The 12,910-nt window shown below is 49.7% G+C and overlaps 1 protein-coding gene across 2 annotated transcripts in view; it reads left to right on the forward strand.

Annotated features, from left to right (window-relative positions):
• CEMIP (cell migration inducing hyaluronidase 1) overlaps positions 1-12,910 on the forward strand; it is a 161,455-nt gene that overhangs the window by 85,432 nt on the left and 63,113 nt on the right. For both annotated transcript variants that reach the window (XM_082619585.1, XM_082619586.1), the window contains exons 2-5: positions 3,334-3,443; positions 7,735-7,881; positions 8,396-8,534; positions 9,258-9,494. In XM_082619585.1, the coding sequence (XP_082475711.1) occupies positions 3,350-3,443; positions 7,735-7,881; positions 8,396-8,534; positions 9,258-9,494 (617 nt within the window). In that variant the 5' untranslated portion in view covers positions 3,334-3,349. The remainder of the gene's footprint in view (positions 1-3,333; positions 3,444-7,734; positions 7,882-8,395; positions 8,535-9,257; positions 9,495-12,910) is intronic.

A 12,910-nucleotide genomic window follows, 5' to 3' on the forward strand; every position in this document is an offset into this window, starting at 1 on the left:
CCCTGGCCTCAGACCTTACACTGACCCTCCCCACTACCCCCTACTCCCTTTCTTTCTTTTTTTTTTTTCCACATCTTTATTGGAGTATAATTGCTTTACAATGGTGTGTTAGTTTCTGCTTTATAACAAAGTGAATCATCTATACATATACATATATCCCTGTATCCCCTCCCTCTTGCGTCTCCCTCCCACCCTCTCTATCCCACCCCTCTCTATCCCACTCCTCTAGGTGGTCACAAAGCACTGAGCTGATCTCCCTGTGCTATAGGGCTTCTTCCCACTAGCTATCTATTTTACATTTGGTAGTTTATGATAATCCCTGAAGAAAGTTCTGGCTTCTGCAAGCTCTTCAGGCATCAAGAACCCACATCCCTCTGGGGTTGGAGATGCCAGGGGGCACGTACTTGCTAATGCTGCTGCCCCAGAGATGTAGGGGCCTCTCTGGAGGCTTGAATAACACTGCGGTCCTTTCTCTCTGCAGGTGACAGGTCCTACCCTAGGGCAGCTGAAGGAAGAGCAAAGCCTCAGCCCCTGGTGTGTGATGGCAGCAGCGAGGAGACCCAGAGACAGAGGGTAGCAGGCGACGCCTCTTGTCCCTGCTTTTCCTCCTGCCCCTCCACGCCCCTGTGAGGCCTGGCAAACACGGCATGGAGCTGCAGCTGGACAGGAAGATGCTGAGCTTCTGGAAAACTTCAGCTTGTTCTTGTGAAGCCTTGTGGAGTATCCCGCAGTGCCGGCCCTTCCTCTTCCAAATGGCTCTGCCAAAGGGGTTCACCGCACCCTGTAAGGAAGAGGCCAGCTCAGGACCATTGGGACCCAGCAAGGGCAGCCTTCAGCCAGCCTCCAGCCAACAGCTTCCTGCGGAGCCTTCTAGCATTGTTAGCCAACCGTGCACTCTTCGCAGGCCTTCAGCAGCTGGGCACCCTTTCAAGACTGCATGTTGCCAGCTGGAGAAGCTGAATCCTAACTTGTGTTGCCAGAGAGCTTTTAGTGGCCAGCTGAGAAAGCTGTCCTCTCTTGGTGAAGAATTCCCAAGTGAAATTTGAGAAGCTTTGGGATTCACAGCAACAGAATGTTTCTCGAGGTTTCTGTACTCAGGCCCAGGAAGCCACTCACGGAGGACCACCCCCAGCAATGGGGGGTCGTGACCTCTTTGGAGCAGGGGGAGCTCTCTGTATCCAGTGGCACTCAGATATAGCAGGTCTCTCTCTCGAATGTTGGGGAAAAGAGGTTTTGAGCATTATCCTGACAGTGGGAATTGTTTTTACATCCATCCGGAAAGTGATTACTTTTTTGTCTCTGAAATGGTCAGAAGATGTCAGGGCCACAAATTCCCTGTACTCCAACCTTCCACTCTGCACACGGGAAGTCGAGGCCCAGAGAAGGGAATGTCTGGATGAGGGTCACCCGGCAGTTAAGGCGGGAGGGGTGCCCGCACCTGGATTGCCCCCCGCACCCGTACCTCCACCCTGGGTGCCGGCCACATTCCTCTGCCAGCTCACGGCCCAAAAGTTTGGGTTCCCTTCATGGAGCCCCAGGATGATTTGGGGCTTCTCAGCAGCAAAGAGCAAACTAAACAGATGGAGACTCGAGAGCTGGGCTCTGGCTTTCCCCGAGGACCACAAAACACTCCTGTCCCGGTGTCCCCTTCTTTTTATTGCAAAGAGCATGAAAGCAGACACTCCTCTTCTGGGGGCCATGGGAAAGGCGCCATTCCCAGATGCTGTGACGCCTGACTTCAGCGGCCCTGCAGAGGCGACTAGAATGGGTCCTGTTGTTCTCGGCATATCAGGCCAGGGCCAGGCAGGGTGCCCGCCAGGAGGACACTGCGGGCATTGACGCTGAGAGTATGCTTTCCTCCCTCCCCCGGCCTCCCCAGCGCACCTGTGCGGGAAGGACCAGGCACAGGGCCAGGGTGCTCTGTATCAGACCCTCTTGCCGAGCTCACACAAAGTGCTTCACCAGGAGCTGAAAGGTCAGGGATGATCAGATTTGTCCCTGAGCTCGTTCAAAGGGAGGAGCCTGTGTGAGATGAGAGAGATTTGGCCCCTTTCTCAGTGTGGGAGAATATCTGTTTGCTTCCAGGCATGACTACAGTCACGCTCTGGAGAGGACCTGGGGACGTGGGCATGGAAGCTGGAGCTGGCCGCTCCCCAAGCCCCACCTAAGCACTCTTGTGCGGCACACAAGACTTGAAGACAGAGATGTTTCTCCAAGGGCATTATATTATGAAAGGGGAATTAGGCATCTTTTTTTTCCAAGTTCCTGTCTTGAGGTTTATCTAGACAGGTTCCCGTATTCACCTTCTGTCTGAGTACAAGGGGGAGAAAAGTGGCTTCATAAAATAGAAATGTAACAAAATTCATTTAATTCCGTCACACATAAAAATAAACCCACAGTCTAGGGCTGTTTCAGTTCTCCACAGGGTCAGAGCCTAGGTTCTTACTCTCTGTGTTGCCATCTTCAGCACATGGCTCCCATTACATGGCCAAAGATAGCTGCTGAAGATCCAGGCATCATATCCATATTCCAGCCAGCAGGAAAGAGGGAAGAAAGGCTTCCTGCTTTCCCTAAGGACATATCCTGGAACTCACACACTGTACTTTTACTATATTGGCCAGAACTTAATTCCAAGACCACAACTAACGTAAGAGAGACTGGAGAAGGTAGCCTTTATTCTAGGTGGCTGTGTGCCCAGATAAAAACCCAGGGGTTCTTTTCCAGGGAAAAATGGATATTAGGGGACAATTAGCTATCTTTGCCCTGCCTTCCTCTTGGCTGGGTAATATTAGAAGGGTTTATAACACACAGGCATCATATTTAGGATCTCAATATTATCATCAAGACTTGTTTTAGAAGCACAGACTGATATTAGAAACCAGCTAGTCCACATCCTCATTTTTCAGATCAGGAAACTGAATCCCAGAGAGGTTAATCAAATCAGCTGAGATCACACAGCAAATTGGTGGCATCTATTTTCCAGCTCATGTTCAGTGGGAATATTTTTTGTTTTTCTCTGTTTTTTAACTTAAGGGAAAAAAACCCTTCATTCTGGAGGGTAGTGAGCTCGAGCGCCAAGGATGAAATTCCATCCATCACCGGGTCTCTGAGCTGCAGGACACAGGTGGGACAGTGACAGGGCTTTCATGCCCTGATCTGCCCAGCCCTGAGTCATGGCAGCTGAGGACTTTGCACTGGCCGGCTGGAGTATGCCCATACTGGCACGGCCTCTGTGTGTGCGTGTGGCCCTGTCTCTGTGTGTGTGTCTGCCCCACACACCGACTCCAGCCTGGGAAGGCTGCAGGTCTGACTCAGTGTGCTTTTTGATTTCAGGGAGCGCTCTGCCAGAATGAGAGCAGCTCACGGTCCGGACGTCTCCTTTAAGGTGCTGCTGACAATCGGCTGGTTCGTCCTGGCCCGCTTTCCTGGTGCTGCATCCACAGGTGAGCCACTGCAGAGCAGCTAGACCTCTGCATCTCAATGAGGAAGGCCAGGAGAAGGAGCCGCAGGGGGTGGTCAGGGTGACTGGGCTCTAGCCTACCCCTGCTAACCCGTTGATCCTGGGCAAGTCTTATCCTGGTCTTCAGTTTCATCATCCACAAAATGAGGGGGTTAGACTAGGCTCAGGGGTTCCAAACTCAGTGTCTACGGGAACCAGGCACATGACACAAAGCAGTGAAGCTGGCCAGGTAGAGATGTGGTCACCTGGGGAGTTCAGGCCCCTCTTCAGGGACACCCACTTCTCAGTCCTGGCCAATTGCTGCCACGTGGGGAGGCGGGGCCCCTGTTGCAAGACCTATTGAATTTTTAAGAGAAGTCAGAAACCTAGACTTTCATGTAAAAGCTCTCTACTTGTTAAAGGATGGCAACCAATTGAAATTTTACCGAACACTCAGGGTGGTGGTGGAGCAGAGCAAACAACACGTATCTGCCAGCCGGCCTGCCGTCTCCGAGCCACCTGATCGCAGTGTTCCCCTCCCTGCTTTGCCGTCATAAGATCTGGGTGCATTAAAGCACCTTGTTAGCCGTGATGCTCTAGGTGAGGTTTAGATCTGTTTTTCTGATCTCGATATCGTCAGCTTTTTCTTTGAGTGATTTTGAATTAAAATCCAGAAGCACAAGGCAAGTTAGTGTGGGCTACAAAAAAAGCAATCAGATAAACCAAGCTTGGGGTAGAAGTTGAGAGATGGGGACAATTGAAACATTTTGAATAGAGGTTGAGTAATAATGCCACCACCATGGATTGCTTTTTAAAAAATGCTATTATTATCACTTGAGCTGAATGTTTTTCTACAATAAGAATAAAGGACCTTACATTGTATTATATCTTGTTTTTCTCAGCCCACTGGTGCAAGGAAGTAATCTCTAATCATAACTAGTGAAATCCCTTCAATGTGATTCCTTATAGAATCTTTTTTTTTTTTTTTTTTTTTTTTTTTTGTGGTACGCGGGCCTCTCACTGTTGTGGCCTCTCCCGTTGTGGAGCACAGGCTCCGGACGCGCAGGCTCAACGGCCATGGCTCACGGGCCCAGCCGCTCCGCAGCATGTGGGATCTTCCCGGACCGGGGCACGAACCCGTGTCCCCTGCATCAGCAGGCGGACTCTCAACCACTGTGCCACCAGGGAAGCCCTAGAATCTTTTTGGTCTTTAGGGGACATAGCAAGCAAGCAATATTTTCACTCTCAATGCAACAATCGTCAATATTGCCTGAATTCATTCATTTAGTCCTTCCATCATTTATTCAATTAATAACCACCAAGGGGGCACTGACCCTGTGCCAGGAACTGGGTTTAGGGTTCTCTTTTAAGGTGAATCACCTCGCGGCCTTGGGGAGGTCTCTGGGTGTTTCCTCTTACATCCTGGGTCTCTCTCTTCTGTTTGATTATAAACCACTTGGAAAGGAGGCTGTGCCTTTCGTTCCCTCTGGTCCTTGCTTTTCTCTGACGTCAGAGGGATGCAGAAGCCAACCCCCTGCCATTCGTGCTCCAAGTAGAGCTTGCATCCACTCTGAATCCCACTTCCTGCAGCCCCTCCTGGGAAGGGTGGCTGCTGTGGTGATATCTCAGCAAAGGCCTTGACCGTTGCTAGCTACTCACTGATTCCTACAAATGAAGAGCCACTGAAACCAACTTTTACCAAGAGCAAAATCTCCAGCTCCAGCGAAGGGGCGTTCATCCACGGCCAGTCTTGTAACTGCAGTGCTTATGCTGTGGGGTCAGAGCTGCTGGAGCTCCGGGAATTGTGCTCCTGATGACAGGAGAGCCTACAAGTGTCAGGCTGACCGCCTCCAAATCCGGACGCAAAGAATGACACAAACGCGTGCAGTTGGAGAATAAGGGGCAGTTGGGATTCTCCTAGGAGATGTGGGTGGTGAGACCCTGGGCTTTGTCCCGTGGAATTGGAATGATTCCTTCTCGGCACGCTCATGGCTCCATGCCTGGATCTCTGGGCTCGCCAGTTGCCACGTGCATTCCCTGCATGGCTGAGGAGTCACCACCTTGGAAACAGACACTTCAGGTCCAGGACTAGGTGGAGGGCAGCCCAGGGCCTCTGATTGACCTCTGCTGAAAGCCAGCCAAACACTTGACCCATCTGAAGGCAAACCCAGGGATGGGCATTGGCCCTCAGAAGCCCCTCAGCTGGACGGAGGCTCCAGAGCCCTTGTGATCATCCTTGGCTCCTGAGTGCCCAGGCAGAGGCCCCCAGCCCCCTCCCCTACCTCGGCCCCTCCTGGCAGCTTGCTGGCAACCCTGCTCTTACATTAAAATGAAAAATCCACGGATGAGTAAATGCCACATTTTTTCATTGTTTTGCCACTATTTGAGTCCCATGGGGTTTACAGAATCTTGGAAGGGCTGCTTTAGCAAAACTCCCCAAAACAGTGAAATTCTCTTCTTAATGAAAAAGATCCAAAACCTGAGTTAGGGCTGACAGTGAGGCAGACGGGGCATAATGGAGGATGTTATGGAGTATGGGAGGGGAGGGTATGGAGTGAGACTCAGGAAACACGCACCAAGCGCCTGCACCGTGCCTTGCAGAGAAGAGAAGGGCCAGCCGCTGCTTTCAGATGGGCCGGGACGGTGATGAGATGTGGGCTTCCGTAGTCCACATCTGGCAATGCTGAGTAGATAAAGGAGCAGCGCCCTTCCAGTTCTCTTGAAACATATAAACATGGGATCTTACCCTAGAGACAGCCACATCGAAATCAAGTCACATTGAGAACCGACATGCTACTAATTGTACTGAAGCCAGAATTCCTTCTGGGGTCCCATCCAGTGTCGTGGATATTATCCACTGCACCCACCTGGCTCAAGAGACATGGCTTCCCTTAGTGGCCCTTGCTTGGTGCCCAAGGGTGGAATTTGCATCCATTCCTTCCAGTACCTTCCCCAGGGTCTTCACCATCTGAAACCTTGCCCCTGCCATGGGTTTACTACACCTCACCTTCCTTCTCCTCCATCCCGCTCCAGCTATTTAAAAATCTATTTCATGCTTGCTCACAACTTTCTAGTGAGAGAAATAAAGGAGGGCACTGGGGCTCCATCACTGAGGCAAGCCATTCTCATTTTGTTTTGCCCGTTGCCTCTTCCTGTTGCTTTCCCTCTGGGTTTTTCCCTGCTGTCCAGGGAAAATTTCCCAGTTTCTGAGACAGTCCTCCTAGGTTCACCATACATGGTACCCCACTGGGGTACAGAGCCTTCTTAGCCATAGGAGGAGAGACTCCTCCCACTGCTTCTATTTGCATCGGGGAGAAGTCTGCAACACCCACCATGGGGGCTTTGAGTTCAACTAAACATTCAGACCCATGAGGCTACCACAGGCCATGCTTGGCATCAGGATAACTTCAAAGGGCCTAGGACAGAAACACCGCCCACCATCAGAGCAGCGTCAGGCGTTTCTCTTCCGTGAGAGGGGTCTTGGAAGCATTCTACAAGCCTCCAGAAGCTATCTTCTTTTGTTCCCCAGGTGACAGCTCCTTAGGTGAGAGGAAACCAGACTATCATTGGACAGGTGTGTGTGTTGCCCCGTCAGAGCTAGTATCTCTTATAGCAACTCCATAGATGTAACTTTCAGAGTTGCTGTGTGGGATTTGCACAATTACGAGTCCCTGCACTCAGGGAAGCCTCCAAGCAAGACATCTCCACCAGGATCATTATAAATTTTGCATAGTTCCTCCCAGTTTAGATGCCATTTACTAAACAGGGGTCACTTTTGTTATAAGATGTTGCTTGGTAACATGCTTTATAGAATACCATCTTTCTCAGGCTTCCAGGGAAACAGAGAAAATTAACTAAAAATCAGATTCTCAGGCAGAAGGGGAAAAGGCTTTGCCAACTTTTTAAACAATGCTTTCCAGGGGAAAGGATGCCTTGGAATACAAGTAATCTGGGTAAATCATTGCCTAACTTTAGATCTTGGAATGTCTTGAGGAGTCATCTGGTCTACCCTTCATTCTATAAAGGGAAAAACTGAGTCCAGAAGAGGGAAGTGACTTGTTCACAGATAAAGGATGAACTAATGAAGGACATTCGACTAAATCCCAGGCCTCCTGGCTCCTATGTCAGGGGTTCTCTTTGCTTTCTAGGGCCCTGCTTTGAGCTCTAGTAGGGAGAAGGCAAGGGCCATGAAAATGCATGATAGACTCCCCACCCCACCGTGCTTGTGATCTGTGGCAGTCCTTGCTTGGGGAGGTTGGTGGGTGGTAACAGTGACATCTCTCTGTCCTTTGCAGTGGCAGCTGAATGCCCTGATCAGTGGCCCGAGCTGCAGCCCTGGAATCCTGGCCATGACCCAGACTACTACGTGCACATAGGCCAGGGCAGAACACTGCTGCTCATCTCTTCTGCCACGGTCCATTCCATCCGCATCTCAGAGGGAGGTAAGCCAGTCTCCCTCCCCTGCCCCATCTCTCTCTGGTCCGCTGCCTCAGAGCCTAGCAGATGGGATGCAGGTTGCCATAACTGTAGATGGACAGAAAAAACGTCACATGCTTTGGGTTCATGTCAGAGCATCTGGTTGTTTGAGATAACCATCAGCTTTGAGCACTTAGGAATGGCTTGTCAGAGGTCCAATCTTAGTGAAAGAAGCATTTATAGAGGAAACTTCTTATTGGTGCTCTGAGCATTCCTGCTTATCTGACCTTCAGATGCTTGCTCATTGAATGCAGCCCATGCAGCGATAGCAGTAAACCAAGTAGGCATTATTTACACATCACAAGACAGAGAGGAAAGTAACCACCGTAAGCACAGCAAGCATGGAAGTATGGGAAAGACACGCCTCTTTGCCTGCCTGAGGGATGACATGAGGGGCTTAGGAGGTCTGCCCTTGACTCTGCTATAATCTCACCACTAAGACTTGTCTTCCTAAACCTCACTCCATTCCTACCTCTTCAGGAAAGCTAGTCATTAAAGACCAAGATGAGGCAATTGTTTTGCGTACCCGGCACATCCTGATTGACAACAGAGGAGAGCTGCATGCTGGGAGTGCCCTCTGCCCTTTCCAGGGCAATTTCAGCATCATTTTGTATGGAAGGTGGGTAGACAGCTTCCATGGGTCACATGATACTCTTGGATCTGACGGGAAGGAGGTTTTTCATGGAAGAGAGGGAGGTAAGACAGCAAGGCTTTAGTGCAAGAAAGGAATTATCATTAGGTCCTGCCAGATGGTACTCATGAACGAGACAGACAGTGGCGATTTGGGTGAGTTGGTGGAGTGCATGAGGCATTTTATTTATTGTGGCTCAGGTCCGGACTTAAGTTACAGAAATCCCTGCCAGCCTTTCAGCTGCCTTCTAATCATGTCATGGCTGAGGGAGTCTCTGTGAATGTTTATTAATAGCATATGATGGACAAGATAAAGAAAAATTCCATGCAGTATTTGCCTCTGGCTGTGCTCCCTCTTCAAGCAATTGAGAGTTCTCAGAATCAGTAGCCAAGAATACACAAGGGTATGCAGTCCAGGTCCAGGTGATCCCACATCTGATATGGACCAAAATATAACATACTTAGAACTGGAAAGAAGTGCCAACATGTTAACTATTGATGAGTATTTCTGCTTGGCCCGTTGGACACATTTTGGTCTGGTGTGGGACAATCTTGGTTGCCAATGCTATGTCTACTGACCTTGAGCAATCACCAGATGTAACGGGGTCTAAGGTGGCCACAGTGGGAGTCAAGAGCAGTGCAGTCCCCTCTGGGCTTAGCATCCAGTAAAGAGAGGTGTCGGCCAACCATGGAGAGCTGTTCTCTCTTGTAGGGCTGATGAAGACATTCAACCAGACCCTTACTTTGGCCTCAAGTACATCGGCGTCGACAGAGGAGGTACCCTTGAGTTGCATGGACAGAAGAAGCTCTCTTGGACGTTTCTGAACAAGACTCTTCACCCCGGGGGCATGGAAGAGGGAGGTTATTTTTTCGAAAGGAGCTGGGGTCACCGTGGAGTCATTGTTCATGTCATTGACCCCAAATCAGGGACAGTCATCCATTCTGACCGGTAAGGTTTGCCTTCATGTAAACACATTCATTCATTCAACATACACTTACTGAGCATGTGTCCTAGCCAGATGCTGCTCAGGGTGCTGGGAGCACAGCAGTGAGTGAAACAGACAGAAATCCAAGCTGAATTGAACAGGAACAGGCATGTTTGCACACACATACACACATGTAAGCACAGCATAGTTTCAGGCTGTGATCATCGGTAATTAGGGGGAAGAGACATAGTGAGAGGGTACAGGGTAACTAGAGGAGACCACTTTGCATCACGTGGTCTGGAAAGGCCAGTGTAAACAAGCGGCATTTGAGCTGAGGACCGCTGGGTAAGGCTGAGTCAGGGAAAGAGTTTTCAAGACAGAGCGGCATGTGCAAAGGGCCAGAGGTGAGAAAGGGCGTGATGTTCTCACAGGGAGGAAGGGCCAGCAGAGATATGGGAGGGCAGAGGGATGGAAACGAGATGCCATAATGTCAGAGTTTTAGGCAGGGGCGGGTGTGGAGGCCTTGGAGGCCCAGTGAGGAGGCGGGTTTTATTCTTAGTGGGATGCAAAGCCACCGAAGGGCTTTAAGAAGGGTACGATCTGATTTAAAAGAACTGGCTGCTGTGTAGAGAGTGGATTGTTTGTGGAGGGCAAAAGTAAAGCCAGCAGAGGTGGTTAGGAGGCTTCTGCATGGTCAAGGCAAGCAAGGTCGCTGACGAGGACTCAAGTAGAAGCAGTGGCAACAGAAGTGGATGAACTTGAGAGATATTTCGGAGGCAGATAGGGCAAGTCTCCCGCTCCCTGTCCCTTGCCCTGGCTCAGGTATCAGCTGGCAGATCCTGCAGAGGGGGCTCTTGAGGGGGCTGTCCAGGGGGCTCTTGCCCTGGCCTTGCAGAGGCTGTCCCAGGCCACTCAGAAAGATCCACTAGGAAGGGCACAGCTGGAGTAGGCAAGCAGAGACAGCTTTCCTGGTGCTGCTGGAGGATGGGAATATGGAACTCCTCAAAAACAGGGCATGGGCTTCCCAGGTGGTGCAGTGGTTGAGAGTCCGCCTGCCAATGTAGGGGACACGGGTTCGTGCCCCGGTCTGGGAAGATCCCACATGCCGCGGAGCGGCTGGGCCTGTGAGCCATGGCCGCTGAGCCTGTGCGTCCGGAGGCTGTGCTCCGCCACGGGAGAGGCCACAACAGTGAGAGGCCCGCGTACCGCAAAAAAAAAACCCCAAAAAACAGGGCATGAACTGTGAGCATCCACAGGAAGGCAGCAGGGAATCAGCTGTGATATGGGACAGGGTGGGCAGGAGCACGCAGGACAGCCAACCTTGCCCTCTGGTGGATATTAGTAACAATAATACAATCACTGGACTTTGTGCAAAACCCTGTGTTAACCACTCTATCTGCCATATATAACTGAATCTTCATAAACCCCCTGTCGGGTGGGTTCTCTTGTTATACAGATGAGAACGCTGAGGTTGGGTGAGGCTAAATTTGCTCGGTCACAAGGCTGGGGAGTGTTGGAGCTGCGATTGAAACCCAGATCTGCTCAGGCCCTAAACCACTATATTGTCCCCGCGGGGGCTGACAGCCACCTGCTTGGCCTGGGACGGAGCAATCCTCAGACCACAGTTTACGAAGCCAGGCTGAGCTTGATTGACACAAAATCTATCAGAGAGCCTCTACCTTCACTGGAGAGAGAACAGTCTCCTCAATTGTGTTCTGACTCCTTGGTGCTGCTTCTTTTTTGTTTTGAATTATATTATATTATATTCAATTGATTTTTTTAATTATTATTAATTTTTTATTGGAGTATAGTTGCTTTACAATGTTGTGTTAGTTTCTGCTGTGCAGCAAAGCAAATCAGCCACAGGTATACATATATCCACACTTTTTTAGATTCCCTTCCCATTTAGGTCACTACAGAACACTGAGCAGAGTTCCCTGTGCTATACAGTAGGTTCTTATTAGTTATCTATTTTATACATAGTAGTGTAAATCCCAATCTCCCAATTCATCCCACCACTCCCTTCCCCCACCTTGGTAACCATAAGTTTGTCCTCTACATCTGTTACTCTATTTCTGTTTTGCAAATAAGTTCATCTCTGCCATTTTTCTAGATTCCACATGTAAGTGATATTATACGATATTTGTTTTTCTCTTTCTGACTTACTTCACTCTGTATGACAGTCTCTAGGTCCATCCACGTCTCTGCAAATGGCACTATTTTGCTCCTTTTTATGGCTGAGTAATATTGCATTGTATAGAGGTGCCACATCTTCTTTATCCATTCCTCTGTTGATGGACACTTAGGTTGCTTCCACGTCCTGGCTATTGTGAATAGTGCTGCAGTGAACATTGGGGTGCATGCATCCTTTTGAATTCTGGTTTTCTCCGGATATGGCGTTGCTTCATAAGTAGTACAACATGGTTACTTGCAGCAGCCAACCTGCAGTTGAATTCATTACTGAAGTGCATAATGAGATGTTATCCCGATAGCTGATGTGGAGGTTCCAAAGACAGGAGACCTCGTCCTTCCTAATCTCCTTCGGGTAAAGTATGAGTCAGTGGGCTCAAGAATCTGAGAGCTGAATGTGTGTGAGTAAGGATATTAATAAACCCTGAACACACACAGAAACGCAGGCTGTGGTCACCTGAGACCTGGTTACCTGGAGAAACAAGAACTTAGGTCGACTCTTGAATGGTAGGAAGTATTTGACTGGCTGGAGAGAAGGTAAGGATGAATGAGTGAAGGCAGGAGTGGGCATGGGGTATGATCATGGGACCCTGAGCTGTACTAGGCTTATAGCAGACGATTCCTGGGGCGGGGCACTGGAGAAGGAAGGGGCCTAGGTGGGGTCAGACCAGGTTATGGGAACAATTAAAAACAAGTTTGAGGGGCCTCCCTGGTGGCGCAGTGGTTGAGAGTCCGCCTGCCGATGCAGGGGATACGGGTTCGTGCCCCGGTCTGGGAGGATCCCATATGCCGCGGAGCGGCTGGGCCCGTGAGCCATGGCCGCTGGGCCTGCGCATCCGGAGCCTGTGCTCCGCAACGGGAGAGGCCACAACAGTGAGAGGCCCGCATACCGCAAAAAGAAAAAAAAAAAAACAAAAAAACAAACAAACAAACAAAAAAAAAACAAGTTTGAGGACTCAGGAGCATCCATACATTCCTCCCCACTCCCCATACCACCACTGTTTTCCTTTTCCCAAATCTTGGCTATTCATGCTGGTTTATTTTTCTAGACTTGTTTTAGAATTATTTTGCTTGTGAAGTTCTAAGACAGATGCTTTCGGAATTTCTGTTGCCATTGTACCAAATGTTTATACTTAATAAGTACACTTTATACTTAGAGTTGGGATCATTACACAACTGGGTCTTTCCTTTGTAAATTCTTGTCACCTGTGATATAGGTTTTTTGAGATCTATATTTCATAGCTATTGT

Source organism: Mesoplodon mirus (assembly GCF_964341445.2).
Source record: "Mesoplodon mirus genome assembly, chromosome: 4".
NCBI classification, from domain to species: domain Eukaryota; kingdom Metazoa; phylum Chordata; class Mammalia; order Artiodactyla; family Ziphiidae; genus Mesoplodon; species Mesoplodon mirus.